General features: G+C 40.4%; 1 protein-coding gene across 2 annotated transcripts in view; it reads left to right on the forward strand.

Annotated features, from left to right (window-relative positions):
• The first annotated feature begins 1,570 nt into the window (after window positions 1-1,570).
• The window catches only part of zranb2 (zinc finger, RAN-binding domain containing 2), a 45,620-nt gene continuing 19,838 nt past the window's right edge, over window positions 1,571-27,352 (forward strand). For both annotated transcript variants that reach the window (XM_078561249.1, XM_078561250.1), the window contains exons 1-6: window positions 1,571-2,089; window positions 13,645-13,697; window positions 16,730-16,838; window positions 17,209-17,291; window positions 20,175-20,251; window positions 26,620-26,751. In XM_078561249.1, the coding sequence (XP_078417375.1) occupies window positions 2,019-2,089; window positions 13,645-13,697; window positions 16,730-16,838; window positions 17,209-17,291; window positions 20,175-20,251; window positions 26,620-26,751 (525 nt within the window). In that variant the 5' untranslated portion in view covers window positions 1,571-2,018. The remainder of the gene's footprint in view (window positions 2,090-13,644; window positions 13,698-16,729; window positions 16,839-17,208; window positions 17,292-20,174; window positions 20,252-26,619; window positions 26,752-27,352) is intronic.

A 27,352-nucleotide genomic window follows, 5' to 3' on the forward strand; every position in this document is an offset into this window, starting at 1 on the left:
CTCTACCTCATTTTCCTCTTTTAAAACACTACTTAAAATCTACCACTGTGACCAAGTTTCTGTCCACCTGTCCTACATAGCTTGGTGTACTTCATTTTGTAATGCTCTTGTGAAGCGCCTTGGGATGATTCATTACATTAAAGGTGCTATATAAATGTAAGTTGTTGTTATGTCAGGTGGCTGATACCACTATCACTTTAACCTAATTAACTCAACATTGTTACAAGTGAAACTTATACAGACGGCCCAGGCAGAAGGCAGAGAGATATCGATATCAGACTTTTCCTGGGTCTAAGATGCCACCCTCATGAGCCATTTGGACCTGTTGATCAGCTCACCACCTATTGCAAAAGCAGCCATCAGGCTACAAACATGAGCAGCACTAGAATAAGAATGCTCTTATCTGTTTAATAGTCTCCCTTTATCATTATTGTTGTCATCCCATTTCACCAATTTTCAGACAAATAATACCTGCTTCAATGCAAAAGACATTAGAGAAACTCAGCACCTGAGATCTGTCTGCTCCTACCTAGTCTACAATCATAATCTCCATGAATATCTGAACATAAAATGTCCTTTTTTTATAATTACAGCTCCATGAATACTTGAGCATAAGTACAGCTTCTCTTTTATCACAGTTATTTCTAGAAGGAGCATTAGACTTCCTACTCCTTCCCACCATACTTTGCCTGGGTTATCTATCTGTAGTTATAAAAGAAAGAAGACACATGTTATGTTCATATTTTTGTGGAGATTATGATTGTAGACCAGGTAGGAGCAGACAGATCTGAGGTGCTGAGTTTCTCTAATGTCTTTTGCATTGAAGCAGTTGTTATTTGTCTGAAAATTGGTGAAATGAGATGACAATAATAACGACAAAGGAAGACTATTAAACAGATAAGAACATGCCATTAATAAGTTTATTTCAGATAGCCCTGAAAACTGTCATTGAGGAATCCTCCAAAACAGTGCAAGCAGCACTTTCATTTTTGTGGTGTGGGGTCCAGAACTCCACACAATACTACCGCGCTGTCACTTCTAAATAAATGTAACATAATCTCACTAATTTTGTATTCTATTCCTCTAGAAATGAACCCCTGTACTTTGTTCACACTCTATTTGGCCTTATAAACTTATGGTGCTAGAAACAGCAGTGAGGGGTTTAATTCTGCCATGTGAAATTTAGGATATATGACTTTTAAACAGAATGGGAGTTGTTGCATTAATCCTGCAGTTAAATTTATAAACATTCTCTAACAAAATGTGAAAAGAATAAGAAAAAAATAAATGGTTGAAAAGAATTATATTTTGTGACAATAAGCCAAAGTTTTATTGGAACAATCAACAGATAGTTTTTAGGGATATTTATTGTAAAAGATGTGTTTCAGCGGCAAACCAATTTTGCAGATGAGCTTTAGTATTGTTCTAGAATTTAGCTTGTACACAAGTAAGCAAACTTCTCCAGGGTTGACTGATTAAAGATACTTTAATACTCCCTTGAAAAAATATTTGAATAGCTTTCAAACACAGGCAAGACCAAGAAGTTCAAAGTCTTATGAACTTTGCATTCAACTTTCAAAAAAAAACTTTTTATTCGTATACGGAAAACATGTTGCCCATTTTGATAAATGCAAGGCTGAGCAGCTTCCTGTAAGAAACCCTGTCTCTTTGAACACTGGAGTTCAAGCTGGAGTGGCCTGTGGCTGGCCCAGCCAATCAAACCCTGGTAGCTGAGGTCTTCCAGTATCCCGGGAGGCTGTGCGGGCTGTAGACACTAGGCCCAGCTCAGTGCAGACGCTTGTGGAAGCTGAAAATCGGCGACTGTTTGTAACAAAAAAAAACACCGCGGCGCTAAAATCGGGGAGGACGGCGAGAGCAGTGTGGTGCTCGGACTCGGAGCTCCTGGAGGAAGTTGTTTTTTTGTCTTTGTCTGAGTGAGCAAGAAGGAGCCGTCCGCAGCTTCTCCCCACCGCCCCCCTCCTCTCGCTCTCTCTCTCCCTCCATCCCCAGCCTTTTCAATGGAAGCGGAAAAGATGTCGGCGAAAAGCTTTCGCGTCAGCGACGGGGACTGGATTTGTCCCGATAAAAAGTAAGAGAACTAAAGTAATGATAATGCTGATAAATGCCGAGGGCGCGGTGAGTGGGAGCCGAGCGCTTGTCTGGACTGAGCCACAGGCCGAGTGAAGAACGTGGACATCAGGCCCAGTCCAGTCAGTCAACACAATCATTCCCCGTCCAGCTGATGTGTTCGCATTTATTATAATCGATGATACAATTTTACAAGAACCTATATAATTTGTATTTTCAGCGCTATTTATTTTACATCTTGTGCCCGAAAGTATGCACCGATTCACGTCATTCTGACCCTTTGCCCTGCTATCCAGAGTGCTCCGATGTAATTGAGTTATTTTGTTTTTATTCTGCTGCTAGCCTTGGCGATGTCAGCAAATCCGAGCTGTGCTTTTTGCCCCAACCACGGCGTTGTTTCCATTCGTCGCGTTTGATATAGTTTGAACTGTGGCATTAATGCTGCGCCTGACTCTTGCACCTCATTTACAATTAGCTTACAATTTTACTGGGTCTTTAAAAGTTAGTGACGAGAGGTATAATTTTTACTCCTTTCTTGCTATGAATTGACGTCAAAATTGAAAGTAATAATAACAAAGGAAACGTTGGCACCAATGGCGTTTTGGACGTCTTGATGTAGCATATTTTTTTAGCGAAATCGTGTACATGAACACATGGCATCCATACAATACTTAATAGTTTTAGCCATTTTTCTTCTGGAAAAGTTGAATTCTTAAAGTACTACTGGTTTTGGCACCATGTAGTCCCCCCTCTATTTGTTTTGGCTTTGATAGTGAGTGTTTTAATCGGGGGGAATCACTACAAGTGAAATCAGTGTGATCTTCACTCAATGTCCACACACCTGCACCTTCTAGATTTCTAGCAGGACCCCCAACTTTCTAACCTAGTGATTTAAAGCTAATTGTAATGTCCCTGTCATTGGTCATGACTCAAATGGTAGCATTTGCTCCACTGAGTCAAAAGGTTATGGATTCAGGCCCCACTTTGGGACTTGAGCTCAAAAAATCCAGGCCAATACTCCAGTGCAGTACTGAACGACTGCACTGTTGGAGGTGCCAACTTTCAGGTGAGAGGTTAAATCGAGGCCCCATCTACCCCTTCAGGTGCTCTATTTCAGAGGAGAGCCAGGGAGCTTTCTGTAATGTCCTGTCAATCTTTATCCCTCAACCAACACAAAAACAGATTATTTAGTCATTTTCACGTTGCTGTTTTTGGGAGCTTGCTCTGTGCAAATTGGGTGCTGCATTCCAAAATAGTGTAATTGAACATGGACAAAAAATCAAAACTTGAGAGGTGAGGTGAGAGGGGCTGGCCTTGACATCAAGGCAGCATTTGACCAAGTGTGGTAGTAAGGAACTCTAGCAAAAATGAAGTCAATGAGAATCGGGGGACAAACTCTCCACTGGTCGGAGTGGTACCTAGGTCAAAGGAAATTGATTATGGTAGTTGGAGGTCACTCATCTCAATCCCAGGTCATCACTACACGGTAGTGTCCCAGACCCCAACCGTCTTCAGTTGCTTTATTAATGATATTTCTTCGAGCATAATATCAAAGTCAGAAGTGAGAATGGTAGCAGATGACCAAAAGCTTGGTCAAAGAGAGGTTTTCAGGGTGTCTTTTCAAAAGAAGAGCAGTGAGGTTTACAGAGGGAAGTCTAGAGATTTTGGCTTTGGCAGCCTGAAGGCCTGGTCTCCAGTGATTGCACAGCGTTCAGTACCATTCCTGACTCCTCAGATACTGAAGCAGTCCGTCCCTGCATGCAGCAAGACCTGGACAACATTCAGACTTGGACTGGAGTGGCAAGTAACATTCACACCACACAAGTGCCAGGTAATGACCATCTTCAACTAGAGAGAATCTAACTATCTCTCCTTGACATTCAACAGCATTACTGTCACTGAATCCCCAACCATCAACATCCTTGGGGTTACTATTGGCCAGAAACTTAACTGGACCAGCCATATAAATAATGTGGCTACAGGAGCAGATCAGAGGCTGGGAATTCTGCGGTGGGCAACTCGCCTGACTTCACAAAGCCTGTCTGCCTCATACAAGGCTCAAGTCAGGAGTCTGATGGAATACTCTCGATTGCCTGGGTGAGTGCAGTTCCAACAACACTCGAAGCTCAATCATCCAGGTGCTTGATTGGCACCTAGTCCGCCAACTTAAACATTCAGTTTCTCCACGACTGAAGCACAGTGGCAGCAGTGTGTGCTATCTAGAAGATGCACTGCAGCAACTCTTCAAGGGTCCTTCAACAGCACCGTCCAAACCTGTGACCCCTACCAGCTAGAACAACAAGGGCAGCAGATGCATGGAACGCAATCACCTTCAAGGTCCCCTCTAAGCCATGCATCATCCTGACTTGGGAATATACTGTTGTTTCTTCATTGTAGCTGGGTCAAATTCCTGGCTTAATACTACCTCGAGGGCAAATGGGAATGAACAATAAATGCTGGCCTTACCTCAAACTAAGATCGAATAAAAAAAGTGCTGAGTTTCAAAGTATGTATGAAGTTAACTATTCAAAATTTACTATCTGAACTTGTAATTTGGAGTTTGTGTGTATGTTTTATATGTATGTATGTGTGTGTGTGATAGTTGAGAAGCTCTGTTTTGTTACAGACTGATACTATAGCAAGAAGCTCTTATATAGTGCCTTTAATGTAAAAAAATGTCCCAAGATGCTTTGCAGTAGCAATATAAGAACAGAATTGAGATATTGGGGTAGATGACCAAAGGCTTGGTCAAAGAGAAGTTTTCAGGATGCCTTTCCAAAAGGGAGGCAGAGAGGGCTATGAAGGGAATTCTAGAACTTTTGGCTTTGGCATCCTGAAGGCGGGAGAGCCATTGTAATCAAGGATATTCAAAAGGCTAGAATTGGTGGAGCGCTTGGAGGGTTGTAAAGATGGAGGAGATTTGAGCTAGGGAGTGGCAAAGCAACGGAGGGGTCTGAATCCAAGGATGAGAACTTATTTAAAGTGAGGCATTGGCTCCCAGTTAACCAGTGTAGATCAATGCAGTACGGTGGTGGCAGGTGAACAGGACTTGGTGTGGATTAGAAAACGTGCAACAGATCTTTGGATGACCTCAAGTTTAGAGCGTAGAATGTAGGCCGGCTAGGGGTATGTTGCAGTAGGAAAATATAACGGTAACAAATGCATAGTTGAGGGTTTTAGCCGCAGATGAGCTGAGGCAGGACTGGGAGTAATTATATAGGTTTGGGAAGTGAGGAGTTGTTGGTGTGACTATGGGAAAGGAAAATATTTTTGGGAGATATTTGGGATAGTTGTAAAGGGAGGAAATTTAGTAATGAGGTAAGTAATAGGGTAATGAGCAGTTGGGTGAATTGAAACGAGAGTGGATACTAAGCATTTGTGTTGATGGGTGAAGGAAAAGGAATGTAATATTCATACATAGATTTGCCCTAATGTAGGACACTGAAGTAATATTTGTGTTTTTTTAAAATAAGTCAGCTTGTGTGTCAAAAATTAGAATAGAATAGCTTTTGCTTATGTCCTAACAATTGTAGAAAGCATATTAAGTTGAACACTGCATGGTCTGGAAGATTGTATGTCTGCAGTTAATGTTAAACTTTTTTTGAGAGAGAAATTACATTTTTGAAGGTAATCATCTCCATGTTTTGTTGACAGATTAATGTTAATTGTGTACACCTGTGAGAGACAGAAAAGACAGATTGGCAGACGCAGTTTATTTGGCTTAATTTGATTATTTAAGAATTTTTAAAGCAAGTAATGCCTCTGAGGCAAGGAGAGAAACCGGTTGAGGTTGAGAGGATCCTTCACCTTTTGGAATATTAAAGAGTAAATGGAAGTGAATACAGGGATTTGGTGAGGTGAGTGGAAGCTTAATGATGGGGAAAAGCAGACAGAGGTGAATAGAGGAAGAGGGAGGAAGAGTAGGGGGAATGCGAGGAAGTAGGGAAGCTTAATGGTATGTTGTAAGATGTGATGGGAGCCAGAGGGTTGTGGTTGCATTGCAGAGGGATGGGAGGTGGAGAATGGGAAGGAAAGACTGTTTCTTTCACCTAATCACCTAGCTCCAAATACCCTTCCCTCTAAAGGCCGCCTGCATTTGTTGGTGGCTCCATTCTTTGTTATGTGTCCCATTTTAGAACATGGGATTTTACCTAAAGTTACATGGCAGCTTGTTTTGCACAGCTGCTCCATCCCTCCAAAGTCATTTTGGAATTTTCAGGAATGACCACCTGAAACTTATTAAATGCATAAATATTGCATTTGCAGCCAGCAGTGGACTTGTTTTTTAATGGCCTGCCCTTTGTGTACCTTATTACACTGTGTAAGTTGATCTTTTGAGTTTGACTTCTAAAATTAGCAAGTACCTTTTCAGCATTTATTTCTGTTCATTTTGCCAAAAACCAACTACTCACCCAATTGACTTTCAACAATGGAATCGGCAACGAACCATGGAAAACAGACAGGTGTGCTAGCATGTTTCAATGCCCTGTGAAGAGAAGAATTAAGTAAATGCTTCATCTTACTGATGCATGAGCACAACTGTTCATCTGTATCCCAATAACTGTCACCTTTTAGCCGCCCCACCTTCATAAGAAGAAGCTAAGGCCCCGTCCACCCACCATGCGATGAGACTTGGCTCTCTTCACAACAGAGTAAAAAATGACCTCCCTAGGTTATTTTTCATTGCAGTTTTTTATTACTTTTTTTATGAAAACACACTTTTGTTCAAGCTGTAATGGTGAGGAGTGACCATGAGCTGTCTTAAAGGCTTGAGAACCTGAGGCTAACCAAGGGGTTAATAAGAGCGAGGAAATTAAGTAATTAAAATTAAAGAAATTTAAGTAATTAATATTAGCAGAGAAAAAAATAGAGAAACTTAAGGGACTAAAAGCTATCAAATCCCTAGTACCTGATGGCCTACATCCTAGGATTATAAAGCGGTAGCTGCAGAGACAGTGGATGTACTGGTTGTGATTTCCCAAAATTGCCCTGACCCTGGAACTGTCCCAGAAGATTGGTGTTAGCAAATGTAATACTTCTATTCAGGAAAGAAGGGAGATGGAAAACTAAGAACTACAAGCTAGTTAGTCTGACATCAGTTGCTGGCAAAATGCTAGAATCTATTATTAAGGAAGACTTAACAATGCACTTAGGAAATCACAGTATGATCAGGCAGAGTCAGCATGGTTTTACAAAAGGGCAGTTATGTTTGATAAATCAAAATTATCTGAGACTATAATTAGTAAGGCGGATAAAAGAGAGCTAGTAAATGTGGTATACTTGAATTTCCAAAAGGCATTTGATAATGTACCACATTAAAGATTAATGCACAAGAGAAGGGCTCATAGAGTTGGGGGTAATATATTAGCATGGATTAAGGATTGATTAATAGCCAGGAAGTGCAGAGTAGGGATAAATGGGGCATTTTCAAATTGCAGTCTATAACTAGTGGAGTGCCATAAAGATCAGAACTGGGACCTCAGCTATTTACAATCCTAATAGGGGTTTTTTGTCTGGCCTCGCTGTTCTGATTGATTGGCAGACTGATTGATATGTGGAGGACTGGATTGCAGCACGCACATAACAGCTGTCAAGGGTTGGTGGAGACAATGGTGTTGGGGCGGGACAGCAGTTACTGCAAAGAAAAACAGAAGGCAAAGGGAGCATAACAACGAAGTTACTCTAGCTGGAGGGATTAGGGATGGGGCAGCATGGGAGGGGATGGCAGACAGCAGCAAGCGGAGTATGTGGACCCGCAAGAATGGCAGTGGAAGAATTTTAGTTATGAGGAAAGATTGGGTCGGCTAGGGTTGTTTTCTTCGGAACAGAGGAGGCTGAGGGAAGACTGAATTGAGGGGTCTAGATAGAGTGAATAGGAAGGCCTTATTTCCCTCGATTAAGGGGTCCATAATCGGGGGGACATAGATAAGAGGTAGGAGGTTTAGGGGGGATTCGAGGGATTTTATACTCAGGGTGGTGGAGATTTGGAACTCTCAGAATAGGTGGTAGAAGCAGAAACCTTCATAATATTTTTTTTTCAAAGTACTTGGTAGATCTCACAAGGCAGAGCTGGAAAGTGGGATGGCTACTTCTCAGCTGGTGTGTACACGATGGACCAAAAAGCCTCTACCGTGCTGTAAATTTCCATGGTGGTTCTTATCTCTTGGTTTCTTATGATTCAGCATTTATTAAGGCCGTCCCTGCTTAACTGTGTTACAATCTCAGAAGGGATTGATAACTGGAAGTTCAAATCTCTTTTAAAATGTTACTAGCTGAAAGAATGACCTGACAACATTTCATGTTTTAAAACTTTTACGGTAACAAATGACTGAACACAAGTGACTAAACACTTCTTTTTGTAGGTGAGTCATACTTTAACTGCAGAAAGTGACAGTTCCGTTGTATACTTTTCACCCATTGCACTCTCCTTTTAGTAAACAGGCCACATCTACTCCCAGCTTCCCGTGGGTTCCCGTATCTCCATTTTGCCGAGTGGTAACTTTGAATGACCGTCTCAGGCACTGTCCTCAATTTTTGGAGAGTTTCTTATAACCACCAGCAGCAGGAAAGTTTGTTTCGATGATTCTTGCCCCAGCCATGCCAGAACAAGTCTTCCAGAATCCATAAAATGCTGCAGGATGCACCTCTTCAACTAGAGACGTCTCCCTTCCACATACAGCTGTGATAGCTTGCAAAGTCAAGCAGCCCTTTCTCTCTGCTGACTACGTGGAGCCTCTGCTGTCTGTCTGATAGTTATTGATTTGTAGGGAAGCCTGTAACCTGATCTCAAAAATGGCTTCCTCTGTCCTCTTCCATATGGCATTACATTAAGCTTGCATCCAGGTAGAAATGTTAATTAGCTATCCTTGATCCCAATTCCCTTTCATCCTAGAAGTAAATGGTCAGTTTACAGCACAACTCTTTGCAACCTGATAACTATAACCCCTTTCTGGGATTTTGGGAGAGTCAGAATCTACTCATTGTAAATGCTGAGACTGCTGCCATTGTTTCCATGCATAAGTACTTTGTACCTTCTCAGTATAACAATCTAAACCTTCCTTTGATCTGTAACAATGAAACCACTCAGTCTTACTGTCAGGCAGATTTCAGAGCAAGTCACATAACCACCTTCATTGAGCCTAAATTTAAAGCTACAGTCCCAAACTATAATAATCTTGTAGACCTCGATTGTAACAGCTGGAACTTTGGGCACAAGGAAACGTGTAGCTTGAGAGAGAAAACTAAGTGGAGAAAAGCAGGGGAGAAGATCACATTCTGACAATCATGTTCATTCATTAGAATGAGCCTAAAGTCACCCCTTCCAGTAAAGTGCAGAATCCAGTTGATTCTTAAATCATTCTGTGGGATTTTACCTTAAGTACTCTATTGATCACTGACGAATAACTGATACCTGTCCAAAATTTACCTTTTTACTTGTTTCGAATGTGTGGCCCTTTGGTTCTACTCTTTCAGGTGGTGCTTCCATTTGCATTTTCTATATTGTTTACTGTCTTGCATGCTTCTGTACGATCACCACTTAGACACCTCTTTCAAAGCTGATAAGTTCTTCTGCCGTTCCTAGTTCAGAGCTCTAACAATAGAAATTAGCCTTGTGACTTTTTTCTGCACTGCTTCCATTAATGCAGTGCCTTGGCACCCAGAACTGAATGCAGTATCAAAGATTGTGACGTCTTTTGAGTTGTATTCTACTGTTTCGACTGTGCAGTTTAACATTTCCTTTTTTTAACATCCTCTGCATGGTTGCACACATTGAATGTCCTAGATTTCTTTCAGCTTCATATATATATATATATATATATATATATATAACTTGTACTAAGTTTTGTCTGTCATTGTTCTGCCCACTTGTGTTTTATCCAACTCTGCTGTAATTTTTTTGACCTGCCTTCTCTGATTTCACTGTCCTCCTAGTTTAATATATCTGCAAACCTGAGCAATTTGCTTTTGATTTCTGTGCCTTAAGTTATAATGCATTAATGGTCTCAAAATCTGGGGCACCTTACTCGATATGATCTAGATGAAGGAACTGAGGGCATCCTGGCTAAGTTTGCAGATGATACAAAGATAGATGGAGGGACAGGTAGTATTGAGGAGGTGGGGAGGCTGCAGAAGGATTTGGACAGGTTAGGAGAATGGGCAAAGAAGTGGCAGATGGAATACAACGTGGGGAAGTGTGAGGTCATGCACTTTGGTAGGAAGATTAGAGGCATAGACTATTTTCTAAATGGGGAGAGAATTCAGAAATCTGGAGTGCAAAGGGACTTGGGAGTCCTGGTCCAGGATTCTCTTAAGGTTAACTTGCAGGTTGAGTCAGTAGTTAGGAAGGCAAATGCAATGTTGGCATTTATTTCGAGAGGACTAGAATATAAAAGCAGGGATGTGCTGCTGAGGCTTTATAAGGCTCTGGTCAGACCACATTTAGAATATTGTGAGCAATTTTGGTCCCCGTATCTCAGGAAGGATGCGCTGGCCCTGGAGAGGGTCCAGAGGAGGTTCACGAGAACGATCCCAGGAATGAAAGGCTTAACATATGAGGAACGTTTGAGGACTCTGGGTCTATACTCGATGGAGTTTAGAAGGATGATTGAAACTTACAGAATACTGAAAGGCCTGGATAGAGTGGACGTGGGGAAGATGTTTCCATTAGTAGGAGAGACTAGGACCCGAGGGCACAGCCTCAGAGTAAAGGGAAGACCTTTTAGAAAAGAGATGAGGAGAAACTTCTTTAGCCAGAGAGTGGTGAATCTATGGAATTCATTGCCACAGAAGGCTGTGGAGGCCAAGTCATTGAGTGTATCTAAGACCGAGATAGATAGGTTCTTGATTGGTAAGGGGATCAAAGGTTACGGGGAGAGGACGGGAGAATGGGGTTGAGAAACTTATCAGCCATGATTGAATGGCGGAGCAGACTCGATGGGCCAAATGGCCTAATTTCTGCTCCTATGTCTTATGGTCTCATGATACCAACCCCTCCCCCGGCACACAGAGGTGCAATCCCTCCAATGAGTATCCATCATTTTCTGTCCATACCCAACATTTGTCCTGAATTGTCACAGCTTTGAGGTTAACTAGAATGACAAACTCCATTTGTATGATGCCTTTAATGTTTAGAAAAAAATCCTGAAATGCTTCACAGGTACATAAGAAAGATAGAAGTGGATACAGAAGAGGAGTGGTGCAAAGTGTGGTCGGAGGTGGATTTTAAGGAGGCAGAGAGGGGTTTGAAGAGGGGATTCCAGAGCTTGCAGCTGAGACAGCTGAAAGCACAGCTGCCAATGGTGAAACGAAGAGAGTAGCGAATGCACAAAAAGTCAAAGTTGGGAGCTGAGAGTTTTAAGATATTGTAGCACTAGGGATGTTAGAGATGGGGTAGGATGAGGCTATAGAGAGAATTAAGCATGATTTAAACTATCGTCCTGTTACTGTGGAAGTACAGAAAGAGTTTGGCTTCTGTTGCTGTGTATTTTTAACTCCTCTGATCGCTGTTTTAATGTGTTTTTGTAAGTTCTGTTCTTTCAAGTCAACCCCCTTTCTCCTTGCAAAATCTGTGGAAGTAATTTTTGAATGGTTTGCTAATCAATTTAGGATCCTGCCATGATTAATTTGTTTGCTGGTATTATGTATGTATTTATCTTTGTGTTTTTAAATGCGTTCCCCTTTCCTCTAGTGTTATACAATGTTACCCTCTCCTCCTGCCAATCAATTTGTTTCCTATTCTCTCATTTTTCACATTAGCCCTTTTTTAAGTTCTATACTCAGTTCCTGTTCTTCAATTTTTCTTAAAATACCCACATTCCAAAAATAATTGTTTGAAAATTGACTAATTCGGAATAATGATGTTTCTTACTAATATTGCATTGCTGCAGTGTGACTGAGCCAGGGAGATTTATTCAACTGCTTCAGCACCAGTACAAAATAAAATTTTTAACTGTTCTATATATATTAAATGCTCCTGGATTGGAGATCAATTGCTGTTTTATATGCTGCTGAGTGCTATAGGAGATTTTTATTTATTACGGTTGAATAATGTACAGACATTAATAATTGGAAATATTAAAGGTAGTAAGTTGGATTGATTTACTTTTAGTGAGCATTTATTTACTTTTTTAAAAAATAAATCTTCATATTTCTGTCAGCAGGGTTGTCCTGAAATATATTTATTAATTGTTTAGTTATGTTACCTTTTACCTAAAAAAAATATATTTGCTCTTTATACATGGAGTTACAGTTCCACAAACTTTTTAATCACACTGTTTATCAATATTAAAATACTGTCAATTCCAGCACTAGTTCATTTGAGTTTATCTGCACAGTAAAATGAATGAAAATGCATGTGTTATTTGTTTAGAGTCACTGTTGTGGAGAGACAAATAATGTCTTTTTCAAAGACAGTGTCATTGGGAATTAATGGCTTTAATTTCAAAATGTAAAACTCTTGTTTACTGGAGGAAGTAGTTAATTGTTGCCACTTATCATTTCCTTGCATATTAAGAGAAAATACTGTAACCATAGCCCATAAGTTCCAAGCTCCTCAGCATCAATGAGGATGCTCGGGGGAATCCCCCAAAGATGCTCGGGGGAATCCCCCAGGAAGTTCCCAAGTGAGGGTTTGCACAGCGATTACCCAGAAGTGCAAAACTTCCCCTGGACAATTATGCTGCGTTGGGAACCAATAGTTACTCAGAAAAAGTTAGAAGAATTAAAACTTTCTCTAACTTCTGAGTAACTATTGCAAAGACCCAGACTGACCCCACGGGACTCTTTTTCTCTCTCTTCTACCCGCCCCCCCTCCGAACTACAACACCTCCGGACGTCCAACTCTCACCTCAACTCTCCCAACCTCTGCCCCCGACATCAGACTTCCCCTGACCTCAGAACCAGCCCCCCCCCCCCCCCAAACAATACCCTTGGACCCCACGCGGACCGCCCCTGGATACCCCCAAATCATATGCACTTACCTTAGACAGTTACCTTCTCCCAGCCTGTCAATTTCCCTGGCCCTTTAAACTTAGCTGCTTTGCAGCAATAAGTGCCATAAAAAAAGAGGGCATGGCCTCCTTGAGTCCTCTGGAGCAAGACTTGGCTGGGACCTGCGAGGAGCCTTTCGATGCAGGCCCCAAGCAGCTCCAGCGAATGGAATTGGCATGTACTTTTCAAGACGAGGTAAGTAGGTATTTATTGTTTCTAATTTCTGCGGGCCAGCGCTTTCCAATGCTAGTCAGAAGCTACGGCCTATTATAATGCAAAACTGCTTACCGTATCTCCAGATCATTGCATGTTACTGGAAAATATGTACTTTTAAACATTTTTTTTTTGTGCAGCTGAAACCATCAAAAATAGATATGGAGCAGTATTCTGCTTACTGCTCATGAGCAGTCTGTGGAAGAAATGTAATAAGGTACTTCCAAAAAAAATAGTGACTTCTAAATAGAAACCACCTAAAGTCTGATTGAAATGAATAGTATTGACATCTGAATTAACATATATCTTTGGGAGCAAGCTGTTCATCCATAGTTTTTACATTTCTTCCTTTAGATGCGGAAATGTTAACTTTGCAAGAAGGACAAATTGTAACAGATGTGGAAAAGGTAAATGTTGTTGGATTTTATTCAGGCGACTGCCTTAAATCCAGTCATATTATCATATCTTGTACATTTTTTTGGACAGATTTTCGTGTGATAGTTTAGGTAAAATATTCTTTGCAAATTTCTTCCCTCCCCTTCTTAAAGTATTGATTGCTTTTCAGGACACAGTACCTTGGGCACCTTGCAGTGCTTTGCTTAGGTGGTCAGTATTGATGTAGGGCCTTAATGGCAAGTTTCAGCTGGCTATTCTCCAATGGGACGTGATGGCCAAACTTGATTCCATACTTGCAAGGAAAGAGCATTTTCAGACTTCATGAGCATAAGTGTTCTATCATAGCAGTCCATGTCCAAATGCAGCAAGACCTGGACAAGATCCAGGCTTGGGTTGACAAGTGGCAAGTGACATACGCGCCATACAAGTGTCAGGCAATAACCGTCTCCAACAAGAGAAAATCCAACCATTGCCCATTGACATTCAATGGCATTACCATCACTGAATCCCCCACTATCAACATCCATGGGGATTACCATTGACCAGAAACTGAACTGGACTAGCCATATAAATACTGTGGCTACAAGAGCAGGTCAGAGGCTAGGAACCCTGTGACAAATAACTCACCCCCTGATTCCCCAAAGCTTGTCCACCATCTACAAGGCACAAGTCAGGAGTGTGCTGGAATACACCCCACTTGTCTGGATGAGTGCAGCTCCCACAACACTCAAGAAGCTTGATACCATCCAGGATAAAGCAGCCCACTTGATTGGCACCACATCCACCAACATTCACTCCCTCCACCACCGACACGCAGCAGCAGTGTGTACCATCGACGAGATGCACTGTGGGAATTCACCAGTGCTCCTGAGACAGCACCTTCCAAATCCACGACTACTGCCATCTAGAAGGACAAGGGCAGCAAATAGATGGAAACACCACCACCTGGAATTTCCCCTCCAAGTCACTCACCATCCTGACTTGGAAATATATCGCTGTTCCTTCACTGTTGCTGGGTCAAAATCCTGGAACTCCCTTCCTTACAGCACTGTGGGTGTACTGACACCACATGGACTGCAGCAGTTCAAGAAGGCAGCTCAACATCACCTTCTCAAGGGCAACTAGGGATGGGCAATAAATGCTGGTCCAATCAGCGATGCGCATATCCTGTGAATGAATAATAAAAAAAAAAATCTCTCCCATCCTAATTTTGATCCCCTGATTTAGGTAATGCTAACACCCATGGAAATACGTAAGTTAAGGTGAGCGAAATTAAATGGTGCTATTTTGTTACAAACCTCAATCCTGCTTCTCAACTTTTTAAAGGTGCAAGTTGGATTTAAGTCATTTATCTTTGGGACCCTGTTCCCCATGTCCATTATCTAGTGACATTTTCTAACTGCTTTAGCGTGGACATTTTGTAAATGTGATCTCTAGTTCCTTGCTCATTCTTCCGGTAAATAGTTTGTTCATCTAAACCTTTTCATTATTTAGGCCTCTGATCAGTTTTTATGTATAATGAAAATAGGTTTAGTTATTTCAGTTTTTCTTGACTCTATCTACAAGTGTACAGTTCTAGCAAAGATAACAATTCTTTTCTATCTAACATGGGAATGATGAGTTTAGAAAGAAGGAAGGTATTAAAACCTTTATAAAACACTGACTAAGCCTCAGCTGGTATATTCTGTTCATTTCTGGACACCACATTTTAAGAAAGATGTCAAAGACAGAGAGAGTGCAAACAAGATTTACGAGAATAATGCCAAGGTTGAGCGATTTATGTTAGATAGAGAAGCTGGGGTTGTTCTCCTTAAGAGCAGAGATGGTTAAGAGAAGATTTGATACGAGCTTTTCAAGATTTTGAACAACTATGATAGAATAAATAAAGAACAACTGTTTCCTGTGACTGAAAGTTTGGTAACCACAGGACACCGATTTAAGATGATGGGAGACACAGATTTAAGTTAAGTATTTGAAAGGAACAAATCTACAGGGACATGGGGAAGGAGCAGTGGACGGGAAATTAATTGGATATCTCTACCGAAGAGCCGATATAAGCATGAAGGGCTGAATGGCCTCCATCTGTGCTATAAAGTGCTTTGGAATCTGAATCCATTGCGACAAGAGCCCTGAATCAGGTGTTAACTTTTGCAGCTAGGTGAGCCAATTTTCAAAAGGGAACTGAGTTCAAATGTTAGCCTTTTTCTTCTCTCCAGAGACTAAGTCTAGAACATTCTGTGCCTGGAGCAGCCAGGCACAATGCCCCTTTCTCCATTGAGTGAGAGAGGCTACAAGGAAGTTGCAGCGTGAATGCATGTAGCCTGTGAGGAGGAAAAAGGATGCTGATGATTAGTTTAGGAACTACTAACTTGTAAAGTGAGTTCCTTCCATAATGACAAAAGTGTGTATTTTATTCTGCAAGTAGTAAAGAATGGGTTATTGTATTGTAAAACTGTTCTCTTCAGATAGATTATATGTGAAATAAGTTAGTTTGGTTTACAAATAACCTCGCCTTGCTAGAGTGCATATCAGCTCTTCTGAAAAGGTGATTGCATACCAATACATGTGTGATCGTAGTATTCTGTGCACACATTGAGAAAGCTCATTGTTACAAGCACCAGTTCATACTGTTGTTCAACTAGAAAGTGATAGCTGGACCCTGAGCTCGAGAGATGATTTACTACAGGTATGTAAATTTGTAACTCCAACCCAGCTGAGAATCAGTTAACCTGATCGTACCTTTACATGGCTCATCATCTCTGGGTACTTGCCGTTGGGAGAATCCATATTTTTCTCTTCACCCTTATCCAGCAGATGTAAATGGTACAAATTGTAAATTTGTAAATAAATTATACAAATGGCCCTGATTAAACGTCAAATCATACTTACATTTTGTCTAATTTAATTTTCCAAGCACATCTCTTGTCACAGCATGTGACAGAATGCTAGACTGGAAATCATCGTTAAAACTTGATTTTAAAACATGAGAATGTCACAATTTTATGAGAATTTTGATTGTAGTATTTTTGTACTTTTTTTTTAGAAAGAACATGTGAAGCAAAACTCATGAAGGCTGGAGGAACAGAAATTGGAAAGACTCTTGCAGAAAAGAGCCGTGGCCTTTTCAGTGCCAATGACTGGCAATGTAAAACGTAAGGTTATCATCTGTAATACAGTATTAAATCTTGTATTGACAGTGTGTATCTTAAATAGTAAGTTAGTCAAAGTAAACTGAGAAGACTGCAGTATTTCTAATTATGTGTAAATATGTTGGACGGCCAGGGTAAGTTAGAGCACAAGACCATAAAGAACTTTGCAGGCCTTGCTTAAGCATTCAATTTAACTGTAAAAGATAAGTTCTGTATTGAAACTTAAATTCAGGTTTAGGAAAAAGCTTGTATTCTTAGTTGTGTGCTAGGTTTTTTCCTATTCAAATTCACTTTGTGAAAATAGTCATAGAATCCAGGGTTGTTTATATATTTTGATATAACTGATACTAATGATTTAAGTTTTAATTTTTAGCTGTGGTAATGTGAATTGGGCGCGAAGATCAGAATGCAACATGTGCAACACTCCAAAGTATGCCAAATTAGAAGAAAGGACTGGTAAGATTCGAAAATACAGTATTAGAATGCACTGTTATTAAAAGCCACTTTAAGGATCTTTCAGTTGATATGACTATTTTCAAAAATATAAATGAGTTCAATTGATATCTCCATGTTCAGTCTGACTTTTTTTTTAAATTGTAAATCGGTCTAACTTGCAATGGCAAAAGTCATTTTTTAAAAAATAGTCCAATATCTAGATTTAACCACAAAAGAAATCTTGGAGACCTTGTTCTGAATACTGCTGGCCACGCAGATTTTCCACACCCTTCCACAAAGCCAAGCAGGGCTGATTCATTGATGCTAAAATCTGTGTTTCAACAAAGGGTTCATTTCTAGAGGAGTAGAATTCAAAAGCAGAGAATTTGTGTCCAGGATTTTCTAGTCCCACTCACCGCTAGGATCTTCCGGTCCCACTGTAAGCCAATGGACTTTTGGCTAGCCCACCGTATTCCCTGCGGCGGGTCCTGCCACGGCAGGGCTGGAAAATCCTGGCCTATGTTAAAGTGGCATAGATTTTTGGTTAAATTCTACTCAGAAAATTGTGCACAGTTCTGTCTCCATATTACAAGAGGGATATAGGAGCACTGAAGAAAGTACAAAAATGATTTGCGACAATGATGCCAGAACATGTACTGGGAAATATTAAGTAAGCTGTCGCCTTCTCCAGAAGAAAAAACTGAGAAGAGGCCTGATCAAAATCTTTAAAGCTGTAAAGAGGTTTGATAGAACAGGGATGGAGAAGATATTTCCACTTGTAGGCCAGTCAAACTAGAGGTCATAAATAGAAAATGGTCACTAATAGATCCAAAAGGAATTCAGGAGAAACTTCTTTATGGAGAGATTGATGAGAATGTGCAACTCACTATCTGAGTTGATGAGACAAATAACATAGATGCATTCAAGAGGAAGCTTGATAAATGCATGAGGGAGAAAGAAATAGAAGGATATGTTGATAAGATGAGATGAAGTAAGGTGGGAGGCGGCTTGCATGGAGCATAAATCAGTTGGACCACATGGCTTGTTTCTGTGTTAATTCTATGTAACTTCTGCACTATGTAGAATATTTCACATGCAGTGTAGCAATGTGTGAAGCCCTGTTGATATTCTTTGTGGATGTGTAGAATGTGGATCTTGTGTTTCCAGTGCGAATGTGGAAGTTTGGCTTAAGTGCTATTGACTTGATTTGCTTCTGATGTTGTGATGCTGCAGAAAGTGTCTAAATAGCCTACAGTGCAGATGTGATCATCTAGTCTGTGATGACCTAGTGGCATATTTTCTCATGTTTTATAAGCTGTTAACTTATCCTTATGAATTTAGTAGGCCTTATGGTTTGGAAAGGGTTTGAGTGCTGCTTTCTTATTAAAAATAAGTGAACAGCACTGACAAGATTTTTTCTCCAGTTTACTGGTTGAAAAACAGAAGAACGAGGTAATAACAGAGTAAGAAATACAAATTAGTGCAAATTGGGAAGAGCAGGAGCAAGAGTAGTTTATGGGGAATGAATCAGGACAGAAGGAATGGTGCATTGAAGAACAGATCAGAGGGGGACTTTTGTTGGAGTGAATGTAGTAAGAGCAGGTGGGAACAGTCCAAGCAGAAAAAGAGAACAGATATGGGGCTAGTGAGAGAAAACACATGCACGTTATGTGCTTGGTTTTGGTGTGGAGGGAGGGAACAAGAGACGGACTGTCCTGGTATGTTTCAGTCTTGTACAACCAGCGTTAACTTGTATTTGGAAAATTTTTGCACTGATCAGTATTTTGGTACTTGGGTCTGGAATACTCTCTCCTGTAGGTACTGTGTTTCAATACTGGATATTCCATTAAGATGCATAGCACTGCCAGGGTGCAGAGTTAAGCTCCCTGTCCTGCTCTAACATCAGAAAAGCTCTCCTTACTAGATTGGTGCAAACCTTTTTCTTTTTCTCATCAAATTCATTTTAACTGTCCTTAACCCTGACTGTGAATTCAGTGTTTTGCTTTGGGTATGTACTTATTGAGAACTGGGTTGAACTCCTCGAAATTAGTTTCAAGTAGGATGCTTACAGATACAGAAAAAGGAAACTTCCATTCCCATCAGTCCTTTATTGCATTGGAACCTACTGTGCTGTGTAGTGCTCCTTCCTAATCGAAGACACTATACAAAGGCACTTAAGTGCACAAGTCCTGCAGTGGGGCTTAAATGTTTTGTTGGATGTGAGCGGCCTTATGGCCACTGATGTTAAGGAGGCCTGGATGGGAGGGGTGAAAGGGACTTTTTAAAAATAAAATTCAAATATTTTCATCCCTGGACAATTAGATCCACCTCTGTCCACTAGGGGTAATTTATGCAATATTGATGTCAAATGTTGGTGTGTGGTGTAATACTTCTAATTCTGGGCCAGTTAGCATGTTTGCTTTGTAGCAGCTATGCCTTTGTTTACTTCGCAATGGCTGTAATTAGTTACTAAGTATTGTAAGTATTATTGAAAATGCAATGTAAAAGTAATCAAAATTAGATTTACACTGAAAAATTTTATCTTGTAACTTGATCTGTATTTGTCACATGATTTTATATAGAAACATATGACCTAGGAGCAGGAGTAGGCCATTCAGCCCTTCGAGCCTGCTCCACCATTCAATAAGATCATAACTGATCTGGCTGTGGCCTCGACTCGACTTTGCCGTCTGAAAATTTAAACAATTTAGAATTTGATTCTTGTGTTAACGCATAGTTGATTCATAAATTTCATGGTTACATTTTCTAAAAATAGGCAGGATATGCATAATCTAATAAACCACGCAATATTTGGAGTGCAGTTCTTGTGATATTTTCTTAATCCGTGAACTACATTGATCAGAATTTTTTTAAATGATTGCATTATCATTTCACTTCTGGCAGGATATGGAGGTGGATTTAATGAAAGAGAAAATGTAGAATACATTGAGCGTGAAGAATCTGATGATGAATATGATGAGGTAAGATTTTAAAAGTTTAAATAAGGGAGACATTTAGGAAACAATATTATGTAAAACATAAATTGATGTAATGCCCTTGTTCTTGTGCAGTAATGTTGCTTGCAGACCAAGAGTGGGCCTCTTTCTAAAGGAAAATCTTGTTTAGAATTAGCAATAGGGTGCCTTTATTTTAATATGAGACAGTGATAGTCGATTTGGAGGAATTTTGCATGTTTATATATCAGAAGTTTTGAGCTCTATTAAGAATCGCCGTTCTGCTTTAACGGAGCAATCCGCAAACTAGTGGGGCTGAGGTTGTCTGCGTGGGGGTACAGTTGTGCGGGAGGATACTGGCCCATGATGAGAGCCACTGGTGCAGCCTTGAATAGCTTTGAGGTGGTGAATTATGGAAGTAACCTCAGCACAGATTTTCCCACTCCCAGAAATGGGTGGGGGACTTATTGGAGCTGTTTCTGATGCATAGTATATGATTAGTGTTTAATCAGAAAGAATCCTTAAGTCCAAATCGCTGCTTAGGCCTCAGTTGAAGTATTGTGGAGAATTCTGGACAGCTCGCTTAAGGAATGATGTAAAGGCCTTGGGTGCAGAGCAGATTTACCAGGATTTTACCAAGTGAGGAGAGAGTGAAAAAATTAGGACTGTTTTCCTTTGAGCAGAGAAGGTTAAAAAGTGACTGAATGCAGATTTTCAAGATAATGAGAGGTTTTGATAGGATAATTAGAGGAAAATTATCCCTCCTGGCAAGTGGGTCAATAAGTAGAGGTCATAGATCTAATAAACTATTAGCAAAATACCTAGAAGATAACTGAGTGGAAAAAAAATTATCAGGATGGGAAGCAGTGTATCTGAAAAGGTGGTGGTAGTTGATTCCATAAATTTTAAACGGGATTTGAACAGGTATTTGAGGATGAGGAACTTAAAGGGTTAATGCAAAAAAAAATGAGGATGTGAAACTAAGGACTACCTTTCAAAGAGCCAGCGCAGTCACAGCAGGCTGAATCGTTGTCTGCTGTGCAGTGAGTTCCCACACCTTCTAATGCATCTCCATCTAGTTATGCAAGGCCGATCAGTTAGTTAAAAGCATTTATATTGCCATCTGATTTAATTAACAAAAGTCAAGATCTTTGAGGCATGCAATTCATACATGACTGAAGGCATGTTGACCATTTTGAACTTCTGTCAATTTCTTTTCCCCAGTTTGTGAAACCAATGGAATTTAACACTTCTAATCTACTGGGGTTTACAGAAGACTGCTCCATTTTTAAAAAAAAGGGGGATCTGAATGGAATTAAATCTCCAATGGGGGACTTGGCAAAAAAAATTTGGTAACCTCTGCACTAATGCAAGAGTTCGCAGCTATAGTGGTGTTTAACCACTGAGCTGTTTCTGAAGACACTGCAGACAAATTGAAGCATTGTCAATATACTCTTCAATTTTGCTTAAATGTAAATATATTGGTTTATAACATTTGAAAGAAGTTTTACAAGAAAAGTGCACCCTGTAGTACCCAATAATGCTGCCTGTGAATAAATTTATATTGATGTATGTTGCTGTTCCTTAAGAATGGTTTTGATCCAAACAGTACCATCTTATTTGTGACTGGACAATATTGTACAAATATGTTTTCAATCTGCTTGTTTTTAAAAAGGAAGAAAAATGATGAATTCATAATATAAATAGCCAGCTCCTTCATCCCTGTTCCCCCTTAATTTCCCTATCTCCTGGCCTTATTGTCTCTGATGGCTCAAGCACTGAATTAGCTACTTCAATCTTTTACTCATCTCACTTGCGACCGATATCACTCTGCCTTTCTCCAACCTCATTGTTAAGTTTGAAAGCATTATACTCCAGCCCCAAACAAGAATCTTAAAAGCCAGTTACATAGGTATGAGGGAGAGCTGGCTAAGGTTGATTAGGTAAATAAAATGTATGGCAATAATTAAACTGTGGGAAACATTTAAAGAAACAATTCAAATTGGTCAACAGAAATATATTCCATTAAAAAAACAAAAACTCAGCAAGTATGATCCATTCCTGGCTTACTAAGGAATTAAGGATAGCATTGTATGTAAGAAGAGACATGTAATGATCCAAAGAATAGTAGTAAGCCTGAAAATTGGGAGTGCTATAGAAATTAGCAAAGGGCCACCAAAATGTCGATTAAAAAGGGAAAGACGGAATAGGAGAGTAAGGTAGACAGGGATATGAAAACAAATCGTAAAAGTTTTTACAAGCATAGAAAATAGACAGTAGCAAAAATAATTTTGTCTCTTAGCTTTAGAAGTAAAGACAGGAGAAATTATCATGGGGGAAATGAGGAAATGGTGGAGACATTGAAAAATTATGTGTCCGCCTTCACAGTAGAAGATACAAATTACATACCGCTAATAAGAGTGAGGAAACTGAGGTAATTAATATCAGTGGAGAAAAACTATTGGAGAAAACCGAGGGACTAAAATTCAAAGAAATCCCCAGGACATGGTGGCCTACCTCCCAGATAGTAGATGCATTGGTTATGATTTTCCAAAATTCCCCCTTCTAGAATAGACCAGCATATTGGAATCCAGTAAATGTAACAGTTATTCAAGAAAGGATGGGGAGGATTTGCAGGCCAATTAGCCTGCCAGAGGTCTTTGGGGAAAATGCTGAAATCTATTAGGGACGTCTTAATGCACTTCGCAGATCATACTATGATCAAACAAAGTCAATACGAAAGAGGAATCATTTTTGGCAAATTTATTAGTTTTTTTTTGAGGATGTAACTAGTGGGACAGATAAAAGGATCCAAAAGGCATTCAAAATATGCCACACAAAAGCTTAATATGCAAGAAAAGGGCTTATGGAGTCTGGGTAATATATTAGCAAGGATAGAGAATTGATTAATAGACAGGAAGTAAATTGTAAGGATAAATGGAACATTATGAATTCGGCATGCTGTAACTGGTGGAGTGTTGCAAGGATCTGTGCTGAGGCCTTAGCTATTTATAATCTACATTAATAACTGAGACGAAGAGACAGGTAACTGTGAAAGCTGGTTAACTATCATGACAACCAACTGGTTCATACCTGCATCTCTAAGAAAGAGAACCTGCCACTATCACTCAGTCTGGGCTACGTGCAAGTAGCCTAGACTGCGTGGTTGACTCTGCAGACTCTCTAAAGTAATCCAGTAGCTATAAACAATATGTTCAGGGCAAACAAGGATCGTCAATCAAAGTTGCCTTGCCAGTGTACTCATCCAAAAATAATTTAAAAGAATATTGCTTGCCTGACAATGTAATCAATTTGGGAGAGGCCATTGGCAAGGTGAGCTTTGAGTTTGGATATTACATACCCTAAAGACCTATTGCAAGGGAGTCATTAACAATGTCAAAAAGTATTGAAGCCAGGAAGATAATTGAATCGTTGGAAGGATCAAGGAGGCAGGATGAAAAAAAAACAGAAAATGCTGGAAAAACTCAGGTCTAACAGCATCTGTGGAGAGAAAAACAGCGTTAACATTCCGAGTCCGGATGACGACACTTCAGAGCTAAAGAGAAGTAAAAATGTGATGAAATTTATACTGTTTAAGGCGGGGTGGAGCAGGTGAAGCTGGATAGAAGGCCAGCGATAGGTGGGGGCAAAGGAGAGATTACCAGAGATGTCATGGACAAAAGGGTTGTGGTACAGGCTGAAAGAGGTGCTGATAGTGACATTAAGGTCAGAAAGCAGAATGTGATAATAGCAGGACAAGGGTAATCACTCTGGAAAGAACAACATGAACAAGTGACAGATGGCCCTTGTGGGGGTGGGGTGGGGGGGAGGGGACGGTAGTGGGGAAAAAAGATTGAAAATAGGATAAAAGGTGGGGATAAAACAATGAATAAAAATAAGTGGATAAAAAATAAAAATTTAAAAATGAAAATGAATATTCAAAAAGGTGGTTAAAAAAGGGGTGAGGATGGTCTGAAGTTGTTGAACTCAATGTTAGGTCCGGATGGCTGTAAAGTGCCTAATCGTAAGATGAGGTGTTCTTCCAGTTTGTGTTGGGCTTCATTGGAACATTGTAGCAGGCCAAGGACGGACGTGTGGACATGAGAGCAGGATGGTGTGTTGAAATAGCAAGCAACAGGCAGGTCCGGATCAAGCTTGCGGACAGACTGAAGGTGTTCCAAAAAGCAGTCACCCAGTTTGCATTTGGTGTCTCCAATGTAGAGGAGACCGCATTGCGAGCAGCGAATGCAGTAGATCAAATTGAGGGAAGTGCAAGTGAAGTGCTGCTTCACCTGAAAGGAGTGTTTGGACCCTTGGACGGTGAGGAGGGAGGAGGTAAAGGGGCAGGTGTTGCACCTCCTGCAATTGCATGAGAAGGTGCCGTGGGAGGGGGATGAGGTGTTGGGAGTGACGGAGGAGTGGACCAGGGTGTCCTGGAGGGAATGGTCCCTGCGGAATGCTGACGGGAGGTGAAGGGAAGACGTGTTTGGTGGTGGCATCATGCTGGAGTTGGTGGAAACAGTGGAGGACGATCCTTTGAATGCAGAAGCTTGGTGGGGTGAAAAGTGAGAACAAGAATGAAGGAGGCATGATGTTGGTCTCAGAAGAGCTGTCAGGAGGTGGGGAGGGGGTGTTGTAGGGAAGAAAGATTAAAGAGAAGTTGCAGTGACATGAAGGACAGGTGGAGGCAGTGCTTAAAGAAGCACCAGAGATCTTTTGAGATGAATAAACCCCTGAGTTTCATACGTTTGCTATTTGAAACAAGATGGGAAGAAAGTGTTGGAAAAGGGAGTTTAAGGGGATGTGTATCATAGAAGAAAAAATGGATTTTCTTGCATTCTAAAATGACATTGAAATTAGAGAAGGATTTGGCTATGGAGAGTAAAGTGGCAACTTTAAGCCTCTTCCTTTGATCCAATACAATCTTTAACTTCTCTTGTTATTCATGGTTGGATCACCTTTCCTGTTGGGGTTTTATGCCTCAAAAGAATGTAAATTAGCTGTAAACTATGAATTCTTTAAATACTAGCCATTGCCTAGACACTGTCATACCCTTTAATGTACTTTCCCAATCTACCCAGCCAATTTGCCTTTCATACCGTCATAGTTTCTGTTCAGACTTAAGACCCTAGTTTTGGTTTGAACTACATCACTTTCAAACTTAATGTAAAATTCCATCATATTATGGTCATTCTTCTCTAGAGGCTCCTTTACAAGATTAGTAATTGGCCCATTCTCATTGCACAATACCAGATCTAAAATAGCCTGTCCTCTAGATTGTTACTCAACCTATTGTTCTAGAAAAACATTTTATAAGCATTCCAGGAATTTGTTCTCCACAGCATTAGTGCTAATTAGGTTTACCCAGTCTATATGTGGATTGAAGTTCGCCATGATTACTGTATTACTCTTGTTATATTTCCTTGTTATATTTCTTGTTATAATTTCCTGATTTATACTGCGCCCTACATTACCATTACTGTTTAGTGTCATATAAACAACAACTACCAATGTTTATTATTTCTTAGCTCCACCCAAACTGATTCTACATCCTGATCTTCTGGCCTAAGATCCTCTCTCAGTAATGCACTGATCACATCCTTTATTAACAGTGCAACCCCACCTCCTGTTCCTTTCTGTCTATCCTTCCTAAATGTCGAATACCCTTGAACATTCAGTTCCTAACCGTGCTCACTCTGCAGCCACATCTCCATAATGGCAATTAAATCATACCTGTTTACTTGTGCCGTCAATTCATCTATCTTGTTGGGAATGTTGTTTGCATTCAGATAGTGCCTTTTTTATTTAATTTCACAACCTCTAGCCTTATCCGCTGGCGTAGTCTTAAGTTTGTATGCTTGGCCCCTTCCTGCCTCACTCAAGTTACCAATTCCCTTATTGCTATCTTGCTGTCTTGCCTTGTCCTCTCTCTTAATTTATCGCATCTTTTCTTGCCTGATCCGTCACTTCCACTATTTCGTTTAAAGCCCTCTATACTGCCCCAGTTTTACGACTCACCAGAACACTGGTCCCAGCACGGTTTAGGTGATGACCATCCCATTGGTACAGCTCCCACTTTCCCCAGTACTGGCCACACTACCCCATGAATCAAAACCCATTTTTCACTCACCAATCTTTGAGATATGCATTTAACTCTCATCTTATTTACCCTATTCCAATTTTCTCATGGCTCAGCTAATAATCCGGAGGTGATTACCTTTGAGGTTGCTTTTTAATTTAACCCCTAGCTACTCATATTCTCCAAGCAAAATTTTGCACACTCTGCACAGTTTCAAAATAGTTTTTAATTGATCCAGTTGTAATGTACTGGAAAATTCAAATTAAATGCCACGTTTGGAAAAGTTAAAAATATTATCCTTTTTTTTCAAAACTAGTTTGGAAGGAAAAAGAAAAAATTCCGTGGAAAGCCAGTTGGACCCAAAACTATCCTACAAGAAGAGATTGAAAGTGAAAAAGATGAAGAGGATGATGATGAGGATGGAGATCTCTCCAAATACAAACTGGACGTGAGCCCTATTCTGTTTTTAAGCTAATAACTGTACATATTTCTCATTGCATAACAGTTGCATTAAGAAAATGGTTTTTGCTTTGACAATGTCCTTAATCTTGAGTATTAGTGCAAAAAAGATACTGCTACATTTAAACTTTAAGGTAGGGCTGAATCTTACCTATGTTGGGCAGGCTGGGTGGGGGCGGGCACAGGACCGATCGCCGTCCACGATCGGCTGGGCGCCGCCATTTTACGCGGGCGGGCCAATTAAGGCCCGCCCAGCGTAACGTGTGGCTGGTGCTACCTGTGCAGGTTGGGGGAGGAGGGAGAGCCGGGGCCTGCGCTCTTTTACGCATGCGCGCGAAAGAGTGCAGCAACCTCCCTGAGGCACGGAGCTGCCTTGGAGATTAAGGTGGTGATAAAACATTTTAATAAAGGACGTGAAAAATTATTTAATTATGCCCCATCATGTGACAGTGTCACAGGAACTGCGACATGTTTGTGAATTTTGCAAAATTTAATTAATTATTTTATAAAACCTTCAGGAAACCTCATCCGTGGATGAGGTTTCCTGAAAAATGCAAAGGCCTCTTGGGCTCTTGGCTTGCCCGATAACC

This window comes from Cetorhinus maximus, chromosome 17 (assembly GCF_964194155.1).
Source record: "Cetorhinus maximus chromosome 17, sCetMax3.hap1.1, whole genome shotgun sequence".
NCBI classification, from domain to species: domain Eukaryota; kingdom Metazoa; phylum Chordata; class Chondrichthyes; order Lamniformes; family Cetorhinidae; genus Cetorhinus; species Cetorhinus maximus.